The 22,822-nt window shown below is 45.2% G+C and overlaps 1 protein-coding gene across 4 annotated transcripts in view; it reads left to right on the top strand.

The window, feature by feature from the left end:
* The window catches only part of LOC147895459 (haloacid dehalogenase-like hydrolase family protein), a 156,703-nt gene that overhangs the window by 88,787 nt on the left and 45,094 nt on the right, over positions 1–22,822 (top strand). For all 4 annotated transcript variants that reach the window (XM_087383609.1, XM_087383607.1, XM_087383611.1 and 1 more), the window contains one exon: positions 19,093–19,290. In XM_087383609.1, the coding sequence (XP_087239735.1) occupies positions 19,093–19,290 (198 nt within the window). The remainder of the gene's footprint in view (positions 1–19,092; positions 19,291–22,822) is intronic.

Genomic DNA, 22,822 nt, shown 5'->3' with positions numbered 1-22,822 from the left:
ACCCGTGCAACCTGTGGAATACAGGCGGGTTATTTATGATGATGTTGGACAGCAAAGAATGCCTATTTATATGCAGCAGCAGCCTGCTGCAGATCACCCTGTTCAAGAGGGTATACAGGCTGAAAATCAGCCAGAAAATTTTGCCAATAATGCACCACTGGATGTGCCAACAGATGGGGCTGTAGAACAGCCAGATACGGTGGTACAGCCACCTGTTATGCATGAAGAACAGGCTGTACAGCAGCCTAATCCGGAACAGTTTGTTAGGAGGAGCACCCGTGCACAACGGCCTCCTGCCAGGTTTGTTCCAGGAGCCAATACTGTGGCTGATTTTATCATGCTAACAGATTGTGGTGAGCCTTCCAGCTTCAAGGAAGCTATGGGAAGAACAGAGAAAAAGAAGTGGGAGAAAGCCATGCAGTCAGAAATGGACTCTCTACTTCAGAATGATACATGGGACTTGGTGCAGTTACCTGCAGGCAGAAAAGTTTTGCCATGCAAGTGGGTTTACAAAGTCAAAGTGGATTCAAATGCTTTACCGAGGTATAAGGCCAGATTGGTTGCCAAGGGATTTAAGCAGGAGAAGGGCATTGACTTTGATGAAATCTTTTCCCCTGTAGTCAAGATGACTACTTTGAGAGCAGTGTTGGCTCTTGTTGCTCATACTGACATGGATTTATGTCAGATGGATGTGAAGACAGCTTTTCTTCACGGAGATCTCCATGATGAGATCTATATGAGTCAGCCAGAGGGATATGCTGTTAAAGGGAAAGAGCAGCTTGTGTGTAAGCTCAAAAGGAGCTTGTATGGACTCAAGCAGGCGCCAAGAGAATGGTACAAGAAGTTTGATGCATTCATGCAGTCCCAAGGGTATCATAGGTGTGAAACCGATCATTGCTTGTACACCAAACGGGCAAAGGATGGCAGTTTGATGCTACTCATTCTATATGTGGATGACATGCTTATTGCCAGTAAATCTCAGCATGAGATTAGTGCTTTGAAGAAACAACTGCATAAGTCTTTTGACATGAAAGAGTACATTGACAAAGTACTGCAGAGGTTTAAAATGGAGGGGGGGAAGTCCATTAGTACCCCGTTGCCTCCACATTTAAAACTCAGCAGTAAGGACAGCCCCAGATCGGATGATGATAAGGCTGAAATGGCCAAGGTTCCGTATGCATCTGCAGTTGGATCTTTGATGTATGCCATGGTTGCCACTCGTCCGGATATTGCTTTTGCGGTGGGAGTCATCAGCAGGTATATGGCAAATCCAGGCAAGCGGCATTGGGAAGCAGTGAAAGGTGTCTTGAGGTATCTCAAAGGTACCAAAGACTTGTGCATATGCTATGGTAGGCAGGCTGCATTGGTGCATGGTTTTACAGATTCAGACTATGCAGGGAATGCAGATAACCGGAAGTCTACTACCGGTTATATTTTTACATTTGCAGGAGGTGCTATATCATGGGTGTCTCGGTTGCAGAAATGTGTTGCACTATCAACCACAGAAGCTGAATATGTTGCAGCCACTGAGGCTTGCAAGGAAGCAATATGGCTTACTCGGCTGGTGGGAGATTTGGGCATTACAGGAGATATGCCAGTTCTGCATTGTGATAGTCAGAGTGCTATCATGTTGGCAAAGAATCCGGTCTTTCATCAGAAGACCAAGCACATAGAAGTGAAATATCATTTCATCAGGGAGGTACTGGAAGACAAGCGTCTTGAGCTTGTGAAAGTACATACTGATGATAATCCTGCAGATTTGCTCACTAAGAGCTTGCCTACAGAGCGGTTTGCACATTGCCGCCACATCATGGGATTAGGATGAGACCATTCTTACTTTATGGTCTTGTATACAGTAACTGTATATTGCTGTATTTTTATTCTTTTCTCCCCTTTAGGCACATTGGCCTTTAGGTGGGAGGTTGTTGGGGTAAAGGCACATTGCCTACCCTTATATTAAAGAATTAAAGTTAGGACACCTATGACTGTCTTAAGACAGTCATAGGGTAAACCTAATCCTAATAAAACTTAAGTGAGTTTGTGGTGTGGCTCACTCATTACTTCACACCCGCACTAGTGTGTCTCTCTCTCACTCTCACTCTCTTGCTCCCTTTCCACTCTTCTTCCCCCTCTAAATATCATGGGTGTCTCGGTTGCAGAAATGCGTTGCACTGTCAACTACTGAAGCTGAATATGTTGCAGCCACTGAGGCTTGCAAGGAAGCAATATGGCTTACTCGGCTGGTGGGAGATTTGGGCATTACAGGAGATATGCCAGTTTTGCATTGTGATAGTCAGAGTGCTATCATGTTGGCAAAGAATCCGGTCTTTCATCAAAAGACCAAGCACATAGATGTGAAATATCATTTCATCAGGGAGGTACTAGAAGACAAGTGACTTGAGCTTGTGAAGGTGCATACTGATGATAATCTTGCAGATTTGCTCACTAAGAGCTTGCCTACAGAGCGGTTTGCACATTGCCGCCACATCATGGGATTAGGATGAGACCATAATTATTTTATGGTCTTCTATACAGTAACTGTATATTGCTGTAATTTTTATTCTTTTCTCCCCTTTAGGCACATTGGCCTTTAGGTGGGAGGTTGTTGGGGTAAAGGCACATTGCCACCCCTTTATTAAAGATATGACACCTATGACGGTCTTAAGACAGTCATAGGGTGAAAAACCTAATCCTAATAAAACCTATGAGTTTGTGGTGTGGCTCATCACTTCACACCTGCATGTTTGGAGTCTTCTCTCTCTCTCTCTTTCCCCCGTTGTTCTTCTTCTCCTTACCTTCCCCTTCAGTGTCTGCGATCCCATTGCACTGATCAAACCCCCCTTTCGGGGCTGAAGGACCATGAGCGTTACCTCCAGTGGTAGAGGATATGAGTCCAGAATCTAGGGTCCTAACCTCCTGAAGTCCCGTGGTAAGGGACGCCTAGGTTGAAGTTTGTGAACTGCTGAACGGGAGGACCAGCCCCGTCCCAGGGCCGGCTGCTGCGATGAGGAAGCAGAAGGGGGCGTCATCTTTGCCTTGCATGCTGGCAGGGGTGTAGCTGAAGAACTTGCTGCGGAGGTGGAGAGGGAGGCGGCGGGGGTGGTGGGGATAGGGATGCGGGGGGCCGAGGGAGGGGGGGTGGGTGAGAGTGATCATAGCAGGGGGGGCTGAGGGTTCCCCTAAAATGCATGGAGGATTGAATATCACTAATATCCAGGTGCACATCCTAGCTCACAGAGGGAAAATGGTGCTGCAATTACTAAAAGGTAATCAGCCCTGGGCTGTCATGATTCAATCTCTAGTCACACATATCAGTACTCCTGCTTTTGGTCATTGGTACCCCACTCAGTGGGATTTCTTGTTTGGGTGCATTGATGGCACTTTGCATGGCTGCCCTATGGTCTCCAACTTGCTTCTTGACCGGAAGCATATTTTGTCTCACCTTGAATGGCATGGTCGACAATCTCTGATGGGTAACTCTTTGCGGGCTGAAAGCATTCACTAGTCAAAAGTTTTCCAGCATCCACTTGCTTTACAGGAACCTCGTCGTTCCTACTTTATTTCTTTTAAAGAGATCAATACTGTTGGTGATGTTATTCATGATGATGGCTCTATGCTTCCCTTTTCTCTGGCAGCCACACATTATAGTTTGGGTTCTCATTATCGTACTTTGTGGCAGCAAATCACTTATATGCTTTCTCCTATGGTTTTGATTCCCCCTTTGGAACTCCAGGATCGATTAGGGGATTGGACTTTGACTTCCCTTGGGTCCTCCTCTCGTCTTTTGAGGCTATCTCAGATTACTGTGCCTGCATTATACAAAATCCTTTTGCCTCAACCTTGGGTTTCAGAAAGGGGTAATTCTATTTGGCGAATGCATCGGCCAGTTAAGTGGTGGAGAAAAAGACTGCGGCAACTTTGAGCTTACAAAGTTTCGAGTGCTTCTGGGAATTTTTCCATCTGGACAGTTGCTGGCCCGTAGGCACATTGCTTCTGCTCTATGTCATAGGTTTCTGATTTCTCAGGAGACTGTGCCTCATTTATTCTTGCATTGCCCGTCTTCTCGACAGTTTCTGGATTCTCTTCGACAGAGGCTACGAGCGAGATTCTCGACTCTTCTCTTTGGGAAATTTTTCTGGCTCTTTGGTTTTCATTCACAGCGACCGGAGTTTCATCTTTTCTTAATTTGGGCTCATTATTGGGCACTTTGGACTCTATAGTCAGACCACAATTGTAAATTCTTTCGTGATCTCAGTTTTTCTTTATTTGCTTTTCTTAAGCATTCTCTGCAGCAATCTTTCTTTGATTGCTTGCAGACTCGCAAGATAGATCAGGATGTATATTTGGCTTATAACGAGATCTTGAGTTGATGTATTTTCTAGCGCCTCTTTTCTGAGGTGACTATTCTTGTAATATAATCAATCAAAGGTTTCACAAAAAAAAAAAAGTGTGTATTAGATCTCTAGTTACACATATCTGTATTTCTTCCTTTGGTCATTGGCAAATCAATTACTAGGATTTCTTATTTGGTCGCATCGATGGAACTTTGCATGGCTGCCCTTTGGTATCCAGTTTGCTTCTTGATTTTCCGGAAGCATGTCCTCTCTCATTTGGAATGGAATGGTCGACAATCTTTGCTGGGTAATTCTTTGCGAGCTGAAAGCATTCACTGGTCGACAGTTTTTCAGTCTCCATTGGCTTTACAAGAACCTTGTCGTTCCTATTTTGTTTCTTTTAAGGGCATCACTTCTATTGCTGATGTTATTGAGGATGATGGCTCTATGCTATCTTTTTTCTCTGGCAGCCACACGGTATGGCTTGGGCTCTCATTAACGTGCTTTGTGGCAACAAATTGGTTATATACTTTCGCCTTTTGTTCCGATTCCTCCTTTGGAACTTCAGGACAGGTTGGAGGATTGGACTTTGACTTCACCAGGGTCCTCTTCTCGCCCTTTGAGGCTATCTCAGATTACGGTGCCTGCATTGTATAAAATCCTTTTGCCTCAACCTTGGGTTTCAAAGAAAGGCAATTCTATTTGGCGAATGCATCGAATAGCCAAGTGGTGGAGAAAGAGATTAAAGCAGCTTTGGACTTACAAAACTTCTCTTCGACAACATGTTTTCTTTTGGCAAGTGCTTCTGGGCATTTTTGTAGGCCATCCTCTAGTGGTTCTAGTGATGCCCTATAGGCTATGGTATGTGCCTTGTAGGCATAAATAAAGACACTTACAGTCTTAGTGTCTTTTAGGCCACATAGGACACTTAGTCCTATGTGACACCTAGGACACTTAGTCCTAGGTCTAGGTACTTGTACCTTGTACTCTTTTGTTTTTGAATAATCTAAGTTTGACGTGACGGGTGTTCTTCTGCGACCCTTTGCTACCTGCACTCTCTCTCTTCTATCCGATCCTACAGTGGTATCAGAGCTCAGGGCTTGACTCGTCTTCCTGTTGCAACTATCCCTACTTCTTCCGTACATCTGCTCGTACATTTGACGCCATACAACAGTACCTGCGCCATCGTATCGGTTTAGTGTATTCCGCACTATCAACGCCTTCGTACAAGGCTCCCGTACCTTTGTGTGTTCCGTACTGTCGACGTACAGCCGTACTGTGTGGTACATACGCCGCCGTACAACCTGCACACTGGACGTACGAACACCTGCGCCGCCGTATAGCCTGCACACCAGACGTCCGTACTGTCATGTTCCGGATACCTGCGTCGCCATACACTGTGTTCCGTATTGTCACATACAGATACCTGAGTTGCCGTACACCTGCGTTCTGTACACTATGTCGTACCTGATCCGTACATTGTGCATATTCCGTACAGTCACGTGTGCACGTACCAGGCTACCATACAGTTTCGTACAGATGTCGTACTCAGTTTCGTACAGTTGCCGTACAAGCACCGTACTGACATCCGCACAGTTGTACTTGATCCGGAATTTGGTCAACAAAAACTTGGGGCTTTTGCGTTGGAAGCTTAATTTCAGCTGAGCAGTAACTCATACTTTTGAGTTTGGGACAGTAACTCATACTATTGCATTTTCAAGCCTTGAGGCTATACAAGTCACTTTTGCAGGACATTGAGTCAACTCTTCATATATTGGGTCACATTTGCAAAAATTCCAGCAAAATTTGGGGCTTTTTTGTATTTGCCCTAAATCTGGCCTATTTGCCCTCAATAAATTTGGGGCTTTTGCCAGATTTGTTGTTTTTGCAGTGAACATTGCCTGTCACAGTCACATTTGGTTCAGATCTGCATTTGCCCTTTGATCTGGGTCAGAAATTTGCAGATATTTGCTGTCTTTTTTGGACAGCCAGCTTTTTGCAGTGATAGCCTTGAGGCTGTTGGGTTTTCAGGTCTTTTCAGGGTATCACATTTGCTATGGCTGGGAACAATCAGGATTTATTTGGAGTTCTTCGTGAAGATGATAAGTTGGATGGCACCAACTATCTGATGTGGTCTTATCTCATGAAACATATTCTTGTTGCAAAGCATTTGTGGAATATTGTTTTTGGGGCTAATCTGAAGAGAAGTCAACAATGGACTGATAAAGAGTAGCGAATGGGGATGTCTCATCCTCCCCTCGAGTATCTCTGGCAAAGCGAGAGGTCTCGGGGGGAAGTAGCAAACTGCAATAAACAAATCCCAGCTATCCATGTATCGAATCCGGATCCAGAGAAACTTGGAGTGTGGATCTCTTTGCTCCACTGAGATGGCCCCCAAAAGTGTGGATCTGTAAAGGACTACGACTCCTCTTGACCCTCGAACCCCTCTTGTATCCCTCATCTCATCTCTGTAGGCAAACTTCCATGTATACCCATTGACTACTGGTAGTGGGCGCTCTAGACTCTGATGTGTCTCTGTGTAAAAGACTATGTCATGACCTGTACAGGATTTCGAGAAGTTCCCTGGTTTTGACCATAAGGTACCATTACAGTTCCAGATGGTACAAGATAAGGTCTTGGTGTCTGGGTCTCGTAGGCCCTGCCTCCCTATGTAGTAGGAGAGGTGGGTGCCCGACAGGGGCCAGCAAGGAGTCATCCATCTCGTACTACTTCCCACTTCCCCCCCTTGCGAGCCTGATCCTGCTGCTGCAACAGAAAACGCTTCTCTTCAACTTGTAGTGGGGTGAGGTCCTCATCCATGGAGATCGTTGGCTGGTCTCGTAAGACTGACCTACGACGTAAAGCCGAAAGTCGTGCCAAGGCATCATGGAACTGTATGATAAGGGACTGCTCTCGGTTGGGATCCATCCCAACCTGCCATGCTCTCTCAATCCTGTGCTCAGTCGCCCCTAGGGGAATGGTAACAAAGGCCTACGCATCTGCCATCGGTGTAGCCTCAGTGTGGGAAATCCCACGTACTCTGACGTTAAGAGCCTTGCTGGTTCTTTGTTGCTGCTCCAGGAGGGTAGCCGAAACGATTACCCTTGCAAGTTCTCGTTTGGCTACGTCGACCCATCTGGACGTCTCCTCGATGGCACATTGCATGCTCGCAATCTGTGCCTCCACAACTGGGGTGCTCCCTGGGACTGTACGTATGGCAGTGGCCTCCTGTCGGAGCTGTGAGATCTCCTGTCTGAGCCCCTGAATAAGATCAGCCTGGACTCGGATAGCCCGAGACTGCTCCTGTATGAGACGGCCTGCTTCTGGGTAAAGCGTGTCTGCTCCTGTGTGAAGCATGACATCTTCCTCTTGCGCTCTCGGATGCTCTGGACCTCCATCAACAAGTACTCCCAAGCCTCAGATGGGTCAACTCGTCCGTGCTCTAATGGAAACTGAAAGGACTGTGGCCTAGAAGTGTGAGGATGAGACTGGAGGCTGGGTGAGATGGGGTATGGAGATGATAGTGGCCTGGAGGAGGTGATCCTAGCAAAATGTGGGAGCGTGGGCTGACTGAGAGGTAGAGGGGAGAGAAAGGTCGAGTAGTGCGGAACAGTCTATGACCCCTCCAAAGTAGGTGTCATAATTGGAGAGAGAACTCTAGCGGGAGAAGAAGGAAGAGATGGTGGCAGTGGCAATCCCTCTATCCTAGGGGAGGGTGGAGCAATCGATGTCATGGGTAGGGGTATGTCAAAGCCAGTAGCTGTAACTGTAGAGGTTGTAGGCGTATGTGGAGTTAAAAGTGTAGCTGAAACTGGAGCTAGAGCTGAAGCTGAAGCTGAAGCTGGCGCTGAGGCTGAGGCTGAGGATGAGGATGAGGATGAGGATGTAGCTGAAACTGGAACTACAACTATCATCATGAATAACATCAACAACAGAAGTGATGCTCTTGAAAGAAACAAAGTAGGAATGGCGAGGTTCTTGTAAAGCAAGTGGAGACTGAAAAGTTGTCGACCAGTGAATGCTTTCAGCTCACAAAGAATTACCCAGCAAAGACTATTGACCATGCCATTCCAAATGAGAGAGGCCATGCTTCCAATCAAGAAGCAACCTTTTTAGGTTAGACACAATCCCGGTGGTTGAAATTGTGACTGTCCTAAACCAACTCGATTGTTTTTCTTTACCAGTAGCTTGATTAGTTTAATTATTACCTTAATTATTTTAATTATTAGCTTGATTATATGTGAGTTTCCTAAACTAAAATTGTTTTATTTTACTACTAGCTTTGAATAGTTTAATTACTAGCTTGATTATATGTGACTGTCCTAAACTAGCTTAGTAGTAGTAGTTACATGATTGAAATTATGGTTGAATAGAACTATAGAAATGAACAGCAATATATTATTATTGTCTAACTTTTAGAGCCATGTTCAAGTCAGACACCAATTATTATTATCTAACTTTTAGAGCCTTGTTGAGGTCAGACACTAGTTATGTGACTAGTCCGATCGTAGAAATGTTTTGTTAACCCAATAATTGATTTGGCAATGACCAAAGGTAGAAATACTGATATGCGTGACTAGAGATCTAATCATAAGAGCCCAAGGTTGATCACCTTGGAGAAATTGAAGCAACATTTTTTCCATGTGAGCAAGGATGTGCACCTGGATATTCGTGATGTTCAAACACACACACACACACACACACACACACACACTTTTTTTAAGTGAAAACCTTTGATTGATTGTATTACAAGAGTAGCAACCTCAAAACGAGGCAGCCAAAAGTACATCAACTGAAAATCTCAGTGTATGCTAAATATACATCATGATCTATGAAGTGCCTCTGCAAGCAATCAAAGAAGGATTGCTGCAGAGAACGCTTAAAAAAACCAAACAAGGAAAATATGGGATCACCAAAGACTTTACAGTTCTTGTCTGTCCATAAAGTCCAGAGTGCCCAATAGCGAACCCAAACAAAGAAAAGATGAAACTCTGGTCTGAGTGGATGAAAACCAAAGAGCCAGAAAAACTTCCCAAAATGACTAGTCAGGAATCTCGCTCGCAGACGTTGGCGAAGAAGATCAATGAACTCACAAGAACATGGACAAAACCAGAATAAATGAGGCACAATGGCAATGAGCAAGAGCAATGTGTCTACGGGCCTGAAGGATATGGAGAGAGTGAGAGCTAGAGAGAGTGAGAGAGTCGAAAGCTTAGAAGCTGTAGTTGCAAAATAGAGTGTAAAAGAGTACAACACAAAGTAGAGTTGATAAGGTTTTGTCATAGTGACAAAACCTTAGTAGTCACTAACCATAGTTAGTGAACTAACTGCAGTTAGGGGGAAAAACCTCTAAATGAGGGAAAAGTGCCCCTAACTAACTTATTATATTACATTGGTCACTGCTGAATTATATCTATAATTCCAACACCCCCCTGCAGTGCCAATGTCATGTACAAGGCTGATCAATCACCAAACGGATATAAGTTCAGGGCACTGCGAAATGCCTCGAACTTCTCACGTGGTAGTGCTTTGGTGAAAATATCTGCAACGTTGTCATGTGTGGACACAAAGATCATACTGATCTCTCCTGCATGCAACTTCTCTCTGACGTAGTGATAGTGAACCTCAATGTGCTTCGTGCGAGCATGAAACACTGGATTCTTTGCCACTGCAATGGCACTCTGACTATCAGTGAGAATTGGAGAAGGACCCTCCAAAGACAGATGAAGATCAGCAAATAAACGTCTCAGCCAGACACATTCAACTGTTGCTGTGAAAGCTGCCCTGTACTCAGCTTCACATGATGAGGTAGCCACTGTAGATTGTTTCTTGCTCAGCCATGAAATGCAAGATTTTCCCAAAAAGAAACAATTGCCACTAGTGGACTGCCTAGTGTCATAATCACTAGCCCAATCTGAATCACTGTAGGCATGCATCTGCAAGTCACCCCCCCTGGGAAATAGTAAGCCAAAAGACTTGGTGCCTTGCAAATAACGGAAGATGCGCTTAACTGCCTGCCAATGCATAGTTTTGGGGCTGTGCATGTACCTGCTCACCTGAGATACTGCAAACTGAATATCAGGCCTAGTATTACAGAGATATATGAGGCATCCAACAGCTTGACTGTAAAGTGTGGCATCAACTGATTCTCCTGCATCATGCATTGTGAGTTTCAGCCCCGGTTCCATGGGAGTAGATATGGGCTTACACTCTTGCATGTTAAATCTGTCCAAGAGTTTCTGAACATACTTGGACTGAGACATAACAGTGCCACGTCTCTCATGAGAGAACTGGATCCCCAAATAAAAGTGAAGCAGCCCCAAATCTGACATATCAAAGTGGGTCTGCAAATCAGTTTTGAAATCTGCAATTTTGTCGTCATTGGACCCTGTGAGCAGTAAGTCATCAACATAAAGAAGGATGACTAGTATTTCCCCCCCATCCATCTTGATGTAGAGGGTGCTCTCAGTAGGACTATTGTGCAGCCCCTTGCTGGTCAAAAAGGCATGTATCTTGGCATACCATGCACGAGGGGCTTGTTTCAGCCCATATAAAGCTTTATTAAGCTTGCAGACTTGAAGTGCATTTGCTGTAATTCCAAAACCCGGAGGTGGTTTGACATACACCTCTTCCAGTAAGTCCCCATTTAAGAAGGCTGTTTTGATGTCCAACTGATGAACATTCCACGCAAAATGTGCAGCCATTGCAATTACTGATCGGATGGTAGTCATCCGGGATGTAGGAGCAAAAGTCTCCTCATAATCTATGCCCTTTTTCTGAGCATAGCCTTTAGCAACCAGCCTGGCTTTATATCTGTCAATGGAGCCATCTGGCTTCCGTTTGACTTTAAATACCCATCATGTGCCAATAGCATGTTTACCCTGTGGCAAGTCCACAACATCCCAAGTCTGATTTTTTGCAATGGACTGCAACTCATCGTGCATGGCATTCATCCAATGCACATTACCTTGTGCCTCTTCAAATGTGGCAGGCTCCTCTTCATCAAGGAGAGTACCTGCATATGCTGATTCCACTGAATTAGCACCTTCCATGTGCCTTGCTGCACTGCGAGTCCTGCCAGGTAACGGAGCATCAAGTTTACTCTCCCGGAGAGTCTGTAACAGCCCGTTTGGGACTGTTTTTGCTGCATGTATGTCTGCAATTTCTTGCTGTACCACTTGTTCCACTTCCTGTGGAGGAGGCATGACATCCCGTGGCGGAACTGAAGCATTTGAAGGTTGCTGTAAATTCTGATGTGGATCAGAAAAATCAGCAGGGGAACCCAAAGCAATGGGTAGCAACCCTTGAAAGACATCTTCTGAAGGTGAAGGCATTTGAAAATCAGCCTGAGTGTAAGCTGAATTTTCAGAGAATATCACATCTCTACTTACAATGATTTTGCGTGTAGCAGGATTGTAGAGACGATACCCCTTGCTTTCTACACTGTATCCAACAAATATGCATTTGATAGCTTTATCTGACAATTTGTGCCTAAATTCAACTGGCACATGTGCATAGGCAAGGCATCCAAAGACTCGGAAGTGATCCACTGAAGGCTTCCTGTCATTCCAGACCTCAAAAGGAGTTTTTGTTTTTAAAGCCTTAGTGGGAGCCCTGTTCAAAATGTAATTGGCACACATCAAACCCTCTAACCAGAATTTATGAGGCATGTGTTTGCTTTTCAGCATACATCTGTCCATCTCCATGAGGGTTCTATTTTTCCTCTCAGCTTTGCCATTTTGCTGAGGGGTCAGCTTGACTGTGAGCTGATGCACAATACCCTTTTGTTTGAGAAAAGCATCAAATTCTGCAGATAGGTATTCCCCACCTCTATCCGTGCGTAATGTCTATATCTTGAGCCCTGTTTCATTTTCAACCATGGCTGAAAAGTGTTTAAACACTGTGAACACTTCAGATTTCTTTTTCAGCCCATAAACCCAAGTAAAATTGGAGTAGTCATCAATAAATGTGACAAAGTAGAGATGACCACCCAATGAAGGAGTCCTCATGGGACCACAGACATCACTGTGTATAAGCTGCAATTTGCGAACAGCTTGAACTGAACCATCCTTTTTGAAGGGAAATCTATGCATTTTACCTAAAATGCACCCTTCACAGGCATGTGGAGGAGGTATCTCAAGAGGTGGCAATGCATCAACCATTGAAAATTTCTGAAGTGTCATTAAGCTGTTGTAATGCATGTGGCCATATCTGGCATGCCATTATTCTGCATTTTGCATGGCAACTGTAGGGGTAGAAATTGCCAAAGCATGAGCTGCTCTTTTCTGAAAAATATCAAGCTGAAAAAGCCCACGCAGCAGAGTACCAGATAACATTAAGGCATAGTTAGCTTCCCTGTCCCGGACAGCACATTTGTCATCCTCAAAGATGACCTGAAATCCATCTCTGTTAAGAGTGGACACTGAAAGGAGATTTTTGGTTATGCCAGGCACATATAAGACATCAGAAAGTCTGAAAATTGAGCCATCAATTGCAGTGAGCTCAACTTCTCCTGTGCCACGTACTGAATATGAGGAGTTGTTGGCACAAGTGACTTTCTTACCAACAGGGGGTGGATTCAAGGAAGTAAAAAGACACTTCCTTGAAGTGATGTGCTTGGATGCACCGCTGTCAAAATACCATGTGTTTAGTGTTTCATCAACACTGAAAGCAGATGCATCTGAAGGAGAGTCAAAACTGCAAGTCAAAAATGCATATGTATCATCACTGCAAGAAGCTGTACTATCCCGAGCATCTGGAACAGCCAACCTAGAATCATAAATGCAAGATAAAAAGGCATAATCTTGACCAACAAAGTTGGCTGCAGCATCTCCACTGTCAGATGCACAAGGGGCTGAATCTGAAACAGCCATTCCTGAGCTGTTTTTCTTTTCCTTTGCAATCCTTTTCCTGCATTCTGCTATGTGATGACCTGGCTTTTTGCAGTAGTGACAAAAACCCTTCTTTTTGGGCTTGCTTGCATCACTTTTAGCCTTTTGTGAAGGCTGTCCTGACCCACTGGAAGGCTGATTTGCTGCTGTTTTTGCCTGTCCCTTTGTTTTTGATTTGAATTTTGAGAGCATGGCTTGTTCACCTGCACGTGAAGCCAAATTTTTCCTGGTCTGCTCTTCCTGAAGCAGAAGTCCTATCAACTCATGAAAAGTGAGGGGATTTGCACCCCCCCTCAATGATAAATTCAGCGAAGTCTGAAAGCTGAGATAAGACTCATGAAGAGAATTCAGAGTGGTTGTAATCATCTCTGAATCAAGAATAATTTCATCTATGTTTAACAACTGTTCTCTGAGATCCTGTAGCTTAGTGAGGTGGGCTGACATGGAGTCACCCTCCTCCATATGTGTATTGCACAACTCTCTTTTTAAAAAAGATACCCTGGCATCATTCCGTGCTGCATACATGCTTTCCAAAATATCCCACGCTGCCCTGGAGGTCTTACACGACCGGATATGCGGAATGATTGATCTTTTCACTGAAAGAGAGATGCAAGACAAGGCTAAGGCATCCCGTGAATCCCATCTCTTTTGCTCAGGAGTATTGACTGTAGCTGCACCAACAACTTGTCCTGCAGCTGCACCTTGTGCACGACCTCTTCCACCTCCTTGGTGAGGAGGGGTAGCAGGTGCAATATCTGCTGGTCGGATTTCATCCCCATTGACATAATCCCATAAATTGCGAGAAATCAGAATATTACGTACCATGAAACTCCAGAGGGAGTAGTTGGTACCATCCAATTTGTCTTCCTGAGAAAGACCACCGAACTGAAAATCATTCTGATTTTGATGGGCCATATCTGAAAAAGGAATTGAAGCAGATACAAAGCTGAATTTCCTTACTGGGAATAAAATGCACAACTCCCAAAAACCACACCCAAGCACGGGCTGTATATGCAACTTAGATTTCTGCACTTGAGCTGTCAGAAATCTGTCCAAGCATAAAACACTCTCCAAAATCTGCCAAAAGTGTTCCAAACACTCCCAGAAAGGCAGTATGTACTGAATACTCCAAAAAATGCTCTCCAAACACAAAAGCCCCAATTTGTGGCTAGAAATTGCAGCCAGAAAGGGGTAAAAATGCTAAAAGCCCCAAATCTGCAATTTTAATACAAAAGCCCCAAATTTCAGACAAATCTGCAATTTTGCTCTTGTTATAGCTTCAAACTTGTCCAATGATTGCAATGTCTGCAATCTGCAAAATGCCCCAAATGTACTTGCAGAATACTTAGCCAAACAATGGCTGTCTGCAAACTTAGCCTGCCAAAGATCACCTGCCAAAAATCACCTGCCAAATCTCTTGTCCAAAACCAAGGAGATACCTGCTGCTGTACTGAAACAGATTCAGTACAGATTTACTGTACTGAATACAGTACGGAGATGCCGTACAGTTTGTACGGCACCGTACGGCTGGTACGTCGACGACAGGTACGGCCACGGTGTACGGCGATGTACGGTGTACGGCCACAGTGTACGGCGCGCAGGTACGGCGAAGTACGGCGCAGATGACGAAACTTTTCGTAGGTACGGCAAAGTACGGCGCAGTACGGTGTACGGTGTACGGCGAAGTACAGCGCAGCAAATGGCGACACCTGCGTAAGGCTTCCGTACAGTCGTACGGACTGTACGGACGGATTGGAGCGGGCTGGAGCTCAAGGTAAGGCGTTGGTATGAAGAAGGAGCAGAGGGCACACAAGCCTAGAACCTGCTCTGATACCAAATGAAGGATATGGAGAGAGTGAGAGCTAGAGAGAGTGAGAGAGTCGAAAGCTTAGAAGCTGTAGTTGCAAAATAGAGTGTAAAAGAGTACAACACAAAGTAGAGTTGATAAGGTTTTGTCATAGTGACAAAACCTTAGTAGTCACTAACCATAGTTAGTGAACTAACTGCAGTTAGGGGGAAAAACCTCTAAATGAGGGAAAAGTGCCCCTAACTAACTTATTATATTACATTGGTCACTGCTGAATTATATCTATAATTCCAACAGGGCCAACATCTGTCCAGATGAAAAAATTGTAGGATCGGATAGAAGAGAGAGAGTGCAAGTAGCAAAGGGTCGCAGAAGAACACCCGTCATGTTAAACTTAGATTATTCAAAAACAAAAGAGTACAAGGTACAAGTACCTAGACCTAGGACTAAGTGTCCTAGGTGTCACATAGGACTAAGTGTCCTATGTGGCCTAAAAGACACTAACACTATAAGTGTCTTTATTTATGCCTACAAGGCACATACCATGGCCTATAGGGCATCACTAGAACCACCAGAGGATGGCCTACAAACCCCCCTCCATGGGATGGGCTGAAGTACTCTGGAAACGTCTCAGAATACCTAGTATTTTTCTAGTCATGGTGGCACATGTTCATCCAAAAGGATATAGCCACCTATGAATGTACAAGGGATGTCGGATCATGTAACAAAGGGAACCAAGTGTAAAGCTTGTCGAAAGACTTCGAACTTGGGATGGGGAAGTGCCTTTGTAAACATATCTGCTATGTTGTCCTATGTGGGAAGATAGGACAACTCTATGTCTCCTGCTGACAACCGCTCCCGAACATGATGATAGTATGCTTGGTATGCGCATGAAACACTTGATGTAATGGTCCGACGTACACCACCGATGCGATACCAATACTTGATGAACATGCAGCGTTGGCCGTCTGTTTGTTAGGTATAAGCATACAAGACTTATTGAAGCGATAAACAACGTTAAGCATTGCATATTTTGCGTAGCTATTGATGCTAGAAGAGGCCCCACGAACTCCATGGCTATGTCCTAGAAGGAACCTTCGGGAATAGGCAAAGCTAGCCGCCGCCTTGTGGGAAACCTTTACTTTCAGCTCCACATCCGCATCTCCCCCTTGCTTTGCCATCTACGCCCCCCTCGGTTGTCTTTGCAGCCTTGGGCTGCGCTTTTGGCAGTGCCACGGTTCGTGCGCAGCCCCCGTGGTTGGGGTTGGGTGCCAAGGGCACCCTTGGCCCTTGGTTGGATGCCGTGCCCTCCTCAGCAGCCTGCGCTGGTAGGGGGCTCCAAAACGTTGAGAGCAGTCCCCTTTGGAGGCTACCCCCCTTGTAGAGGGGTCACGAAACAGCTCCAGGCTGTTCGCACCTCCTCAAGGAATCCTTGGGAGGGGAAGCTCGCCTCAAAGGGCTACCCGGTGTTCGAGGTGCCCTCGCTTCCTCTTGATGGTGCCTTTTGGTGGAGGACGTTGACACGACGCATTGTATACATTGCTTTCCGATGATACTCCGCTTCCCGAGGCTCTCGCGAGAGCACAGAGCCATTCTCTCGTCCATAGGTCATGCTTTTGTCACGGTGCTAGAGTCCCCACCAGACACTGCAGCTTTGATTGTAGCGGTGGACATGATCCCAAGACTTCGACTAGTGGTAGAGTGCCCGGAGTCCCTTCTAGAGGAGATTTATCTTGAGACTCTAGATGGGGGGGAGCTCTGCTAGAGGGTGGAGATCTTAGGGTTACCGGGTCAGTGCCTTTGATGTCGGGTGATGGGGCACGTGGCACGGCATTTCCCTAGAGGTCAGAGATGGGCTCCTCCCCCACATCTACAAGTTCACCCGGGACAACAGAGTGTGCCACAGGCAGAGAGACCTCGGCACCCACATAGGTAGCAACACTGGCATTAGCAGCAGCTGGAGTCCCAGATTCCTTGGGTGGAGCCATCGGAAGGAAACTGGACCAAAGTTGGAAAGAAAAAGAAAAAACATCAATGGAATCATAGAAGGAAGGCCAAGGCGCGGGCAGAGAGTGAGGCAACTTCCCAGGCTCAGGGAGAGCAGCTAGGGAGTGCCCGTTCTGTACACCCTGAGACGCTAGAGAATTAGACTTTCTTCGACCTTCTGGAGGACCCACAGGTGGTTGGGGCACAAGGTACACATCCATAGGCCCAACAACAGGATGTAGGATCCCTAAGGTTCCAGTGTCAGCGACCCCACCTATTATACCTCCCTTGCGCTGGGACCATAGCCGTCGGTGCATCAGTGGGATATTGGAGTTGCAGTGGCTCCAACAATATATTCATCTTTGGCTTGTCCTCCCCCCCTTGCTAATCCTCCCCTCTCTGCGCGCCCCTCCCTCCCCCCTGCCTGCTCCTCCTACTGTAGCTACCGTCACTACCCCCCCCCTTTTTCCCTGTCGAATCCTCTCTTGCCTTTGCTCCCGCTACAACATTCCCCTCCCTCTCGCTTGCTTCCTCCGCCCCCAAACACCTCTTACAGGCCAGAGATGTCCCCTCAGCCAGTGAGCAAGGGGGAAGTAGAAGGCTATGGCCCCCCACCCTCAACAACAGATCAGCTTTCCCTAGGACACAGCCTCTTCGACGACGTTTGGGACGAGTGGCCGTTTCTCTCAGCCATTGGGTCTGAGACCGCGCCCTGGGCAGCCCTTGCCGAGGGAGTTCTAGAGGTGGGGGCCGTGGAATGAGGTCCGTGACATGTATCCTTTGACTATGGAGACGACCGTGCTGATTTTACAGCCTCTCAAAGGGGGCTCCATTCGCATGGTTGGCTCCTGAACGTGTCCTCTCTTGGGTCTTCACTTCGCCTCTACCGGAGAGGAGTAGTGCACCCCGTCTTTGTTCCAGTTCATGATGAGTGAGCACATGTATCACACGATGGAGCAATGGATGGGCCCGTAGGGGATTGACCTGTGGCTCAACCACGGAGACTCTACAGTTTACCAGCTCAGCTTTTCAGCAGCACGGCCGGGAGAGGGTTTGGCAGTTATCGTGATCCATTTGCCCCTAGAAGTAGAGATCATGCATCCAACTTATTGGTCGCTCCAGCAGTGCGCCTACAAGTTTGGGGTGGATGTTTCCTTCATGATGCAGTGGTCACGGAAGGTAGGCATTGAGCGGTCATGCCCGTGGTGCGCAGATACATGGATACGGACTACTCCCCTTTCAAGCCTTCCCTGAAGTCACAGGAGTGCGAGATTGTGGTGTAGCTCCCATACATAGACGAGTCTTGTTCACTCTTTCAGATTAGATATTGATTTGCCGGGTTGTGGGAGTAAGGAGTGCTTAAGCTGACATTGTGTGAGGTGTGGTGAAATCGATAAAGGTTCGCAGATTATACTATTTATTTTGGATGAACCTTAGACATGGGACGATTGGAGGCACACTTGTCATGTGACACAAAAACAGCCGGTTGTGGGAGTAAGGAGTGCTTAAGTTGACATTGTATGAAGTGTACTGGAATCGATAAAGGTTTGCAAACTATACTATTTATCTTCGAGGAACCTTAGATGTGGGATGATTGGAGGCACACTTGTCAGGTGACCAAAAAATGGCCTTACCCGGCAGTGCATGGGTGGTTGGACAGCACTCAACATTGATCTCAACAGGAATAGAAGATGACCAACATATTTTTTTGTGCATGCTGTTTAGTTCAGCTGTTTGTCTAGCGTTTTCAAAATCAGATTTAGAATCACCAGTGTTGTTTTGCAGTATGAAACTCCTGATTCTTTTACTGGGTATGCATAGGGGGTCTATAAGTAAGTTGTAACCTTTTTGGAGGATACGGTGTGCCAATGGAATCTAGAAACGTGTGTTCCAATTTAAAGTGGATTTGTTCATTAGTATGTTGTTCGTTTTTGTTCATGGCATGCATTGCTATTGTCTTGAATTTGAGGCACATGCTAGATTCAAACTATGAATTGTGTTATAGTATAGCTTTAGATAGTCTAGAATGTCTTTTCTTTTCAAAGAAAGCTTAAGCATTTTGTTGATTATGCAGGCAGAATGTTATCACTATCTTTTTGAAGCAGCTTTGAAGCTCCATCATCTTGGCCTTGATCCAGCTGATCCAAAGCATGGACCTCTTAAGAGTTTGAGAACTGCTGCTTCACAAACCTATTCCTACGGGACATTGGAAAATGGAAATCAAGCAGAAATTGGGGTGCAGCAAGGGAAAAGCAAAAGGCATTCTGATATTGTATGTACTAGAGGATCTTTACATATTCAGTTTTATATTCAGTATTGTGACTGTTTCATTGAGCAACAACTATATTGGCATCCAAATAGTGCCTCCATTGTCACACATCTGATCAATTTGATCAATCTTTTGTCAAATTAGCTAATCCAGTTATGGAAACTAATACAAACATTGGTCTTGAAAAAACAGATGGAATGAACTTTCTAAAGTAAGACTCGTAGCATTTTACATTTGCGAGTCTTAAAAACAACTAGATTAAGGTGGTGATTGTTGTTGTGAATGTCACCACAATGTAAATATCCCGAGTCAAAGTACAGTTGACCATTTATCTGAACATAGTTAAAGAGTTTTCATATGTGTTAATTATGGTCAAAGAGTTCTTTTAATGGTCAGAGAATTGACTACGGTCAAAGATACTTGACTCTAGTCAAGTAAACCTGACTTCGGTTGGGGAGACTTGGTTTATTACCAAGAGGGTTAACTGCGGCTAACCACAGAGCTGACTACAGTCAGAGAGTGTTGACTTCGGTCAACAAGACTTGGCATGTGCCAAGAGGGTTAACTACGGTTAACCAAGATGTGCCAACTTCGGTTGGAGAGACTTGACTATAATTAAAGCGCCTCGACCCTTGGTCAAAGCCCCTTAATTATGATCAAGGGCGTTGGCTTCGGTCAACTAGAGAATAAATATATATATTTATATTTGTTATGTGTGCACATGTGTTTAGTGGGGACGCCCACCGTGACTAGAATTAGTCCACAGTGTATTATTTGCATGCAAAGCGCTAACAATCAATGCGTGCCATGGTGGTGCGCTTTAGTTAATTGTTGCAGGTACTAGAAAGAGTTATTTTCCTAAGTGCTACAGGAGCCTAACAAGAGTCTAGGAGGTGGTTCCCGTGACCAAGTGCTTCGAAGACTCGAGAGTTATCCTTAGTGGCATGTAATTAGAAAAGGAATGTAGAATTTGACAAGTGGCTTGTTGCCAAGAAAGGGAGCCTAAGAACTCATGTAATGATTCATTTTACGTTTGGATTTATGTATGAACAGCTTCCACGCTGAACTCATGTATTCCTTCTTCTCTCAAGTATTAAAATCCTTGGGGGGGGGGGCCAGCCCAACTGTTGTCTTGGGCCCTAGTGTCTCTGTTGAGAGAGGGAGAGAAATGATAATGTCTCTGCTGTCTTTTACGAGTAAGGTTTCATTGGTATCAGAGCGTAAGGTCTCATTTTCTTTCTAGGAAGTGACGATCCAAGATTGAAGAGTGCAGGCTTTGTCGTAGAACGCCTGATACCTTGTAAAATTCAAGAATTATATGGCATTAGATGCCAAGTGGATGGATGAAGACATGTTATCCGAACATCCACAGCTTAAGCTTTTCAGTTGAGGTCAACTGAATAGAAGTCGAGGGGATGTCACCACAATGTAAATATCCTAAGTCAAAGTACAATTGACCATTTATCTGATCATAGTTAAAGAGTTTTCATATGTATTAATTATGGTCAAAGAGTTCTTTTAATGGTCAGAGAATTGACTGCGGTCAAAGATACTTGACTTCGGTCGGGGAGACTTGGTTTATTACCAAGAGGGTTAACTGCGGTTAACTAGAGAACCACAGAGCTGACTACGGTCAGAGAGTGTTGACTTCGGTCAATGAGACTTGGCATGTGCCAAGAGGGTTAACAACGGTTAACCAAGATGTGCTAACTTCGGTTGGAGAGTTGTGCCAACTTCGCTGGGAGAGACTTGACTATAATTAAGGCGCCTCGATCCTTGGTGAAAGCCCCTTATTTATGATCAAGGGCGTTGGCTTCAGACAACCAGAGAATAAATAAATATATTTATATTTGTTATGTGTGCACATGTGTTCAATGGGGATGCCCACCGTGACTAGAATTAATCCACAATGTGTTATTTGCATGCAAAGCGCTAACAATTAATGGGTGCCATGGTGGTGCGCTTTAGTTAATTGTTGCAGATACTAGGAAGAGTTATTTTCCTAAGCATTGCAGGAGCCTAACAAGAGTCTACGAGGCGGTTCGCGTGACCAAGTGCTTCGAAGACTCCAGAGTTGCCCTTAGTGGCATGTAATTAGGAAAGTAATGTAGAATTTGACAAGTGGCTTGTTGCCAAGAAAGGGAGCCTAAGAACTCATGTAATGATTCATTTTACGTTTGGATTTATGTATGAACAGCTTCCACGCTGAACTCATGTATTCCTTCTTCTCTCAAGTAATAAAATCCTTCGGGGGGGTCCAGCCCAAGTGTTGTCCTGGGCCCTAGTGTCTCTTGTGAGAGAGGGAGAGAAATGATAGTGTCTTTTCTATCTTTTCAGTGAAACATAGAACTAAGAGTGCTAGTGTGTGAAAGAAAGAAAGAGAGAAAGAAAGTAAGAAAGAAAGTTTATTAAAAGTCTTCGAAAGACCGACTGAACGGTTTATGAGACTAAAAGAAATCTGATACAATGAGCTAAAAGGGTGGAGCCTCTAATTGAGCATCATCACTCATGACAATTAAAATATAATCATATCATATCAAAGCTAATACATGAAAGAAATTTGAGCCCGTGGTCACAGCCGTGATGTGACATCAGTATGATGATCTTTTGGTGATTGATAGGAGGGGGGCAAGCTCAAGGGGAGCCCGATGATCAATGAGGCTGCGATGACATGAAACCTATGATAGGGTGCTGATTGCGGCTTGTGTGTGTGACCGCTATGGTCTCCTAGCGGTGGCCTTGCTCGGACAAATGCTAGCGTAACCCCCATCGATTGTGTGCCCCTGCTCTAGTGAACATGGAGAGATCCCCAAGCATGATTTGTGTGTCAACCAAGCCGTCGAGTCTGTTGTGTCATTGGCTCTGGATCTCAGCCTCATTGACCACCTGTGATTTGCTGGTGCTTATGACTTGGGTTTAAAAAATCCATGATCATGCTCTGAGTAGAGTTTGGCTGTGTTCCGTGATCCCGCCTATGTATCTTGAGTAAATTCTCCCTATTCCCGATTCAAGCTCCTATCGCTGACATAAGGTACAGATGCGGCTCTCCCTAGGTATGTCCTCAACCCGTCCACTCTCAATATGGAGTGCGATGAGACATGAAACTATTCTCAATGAAGGTTATACCTAGGTGGATCAATGAAGCCCTTCTCTGGAATCTGTAAGCAATGGTTTCTGTAGAAGTTGAACTTCATCGGAAGCTCGTTGGGTGCCAACTAGGTCCAGAGTGTGTGTAGGTTGTAAAAGGTCCTCTTAGATAACCTTGTTGACCTCATGATATGTTCGCGGAACTGAAAGAGCCTCAGTACTAGAAAGGGGGTAATCTATCGATGTGGAGCTCCAAACTCTCAAACCATCTGCATGTGTGCGCATACCAACATCGTCGATTGCCCTCGGCTGTTAAGGTCATGGAGGAAGATAGGGCTAGCCACGATAATCTACACCGTTCTGAAGTGGAAGAGGCATACTCCTTGACTCGGTAAAGGTATGTGATGACTTGAAATGCCGCATCAAGTTGTAATGGAGATGAACCGAA

This window comes from Dipteris shenzhenensis, chromosome 13, assembly GCF_047967505.1.
Source record: "Dipteris shenzhenensis isolate YYH24624 ecotype China chromosome 13, Dip_SZ_1.0, whole genome shotgun sequence".
Classification (NCBI taxonomy): Eukaryota; Viridiplantae; Streptophyta; class Polypodiopsida; order Gleicheniales; family Dipteridaceae; genus Dipteris; species Dipteris shenzhenensis.
This window is presented reverse-complemented; position numbering and strand designations above follow the sequence as displayed.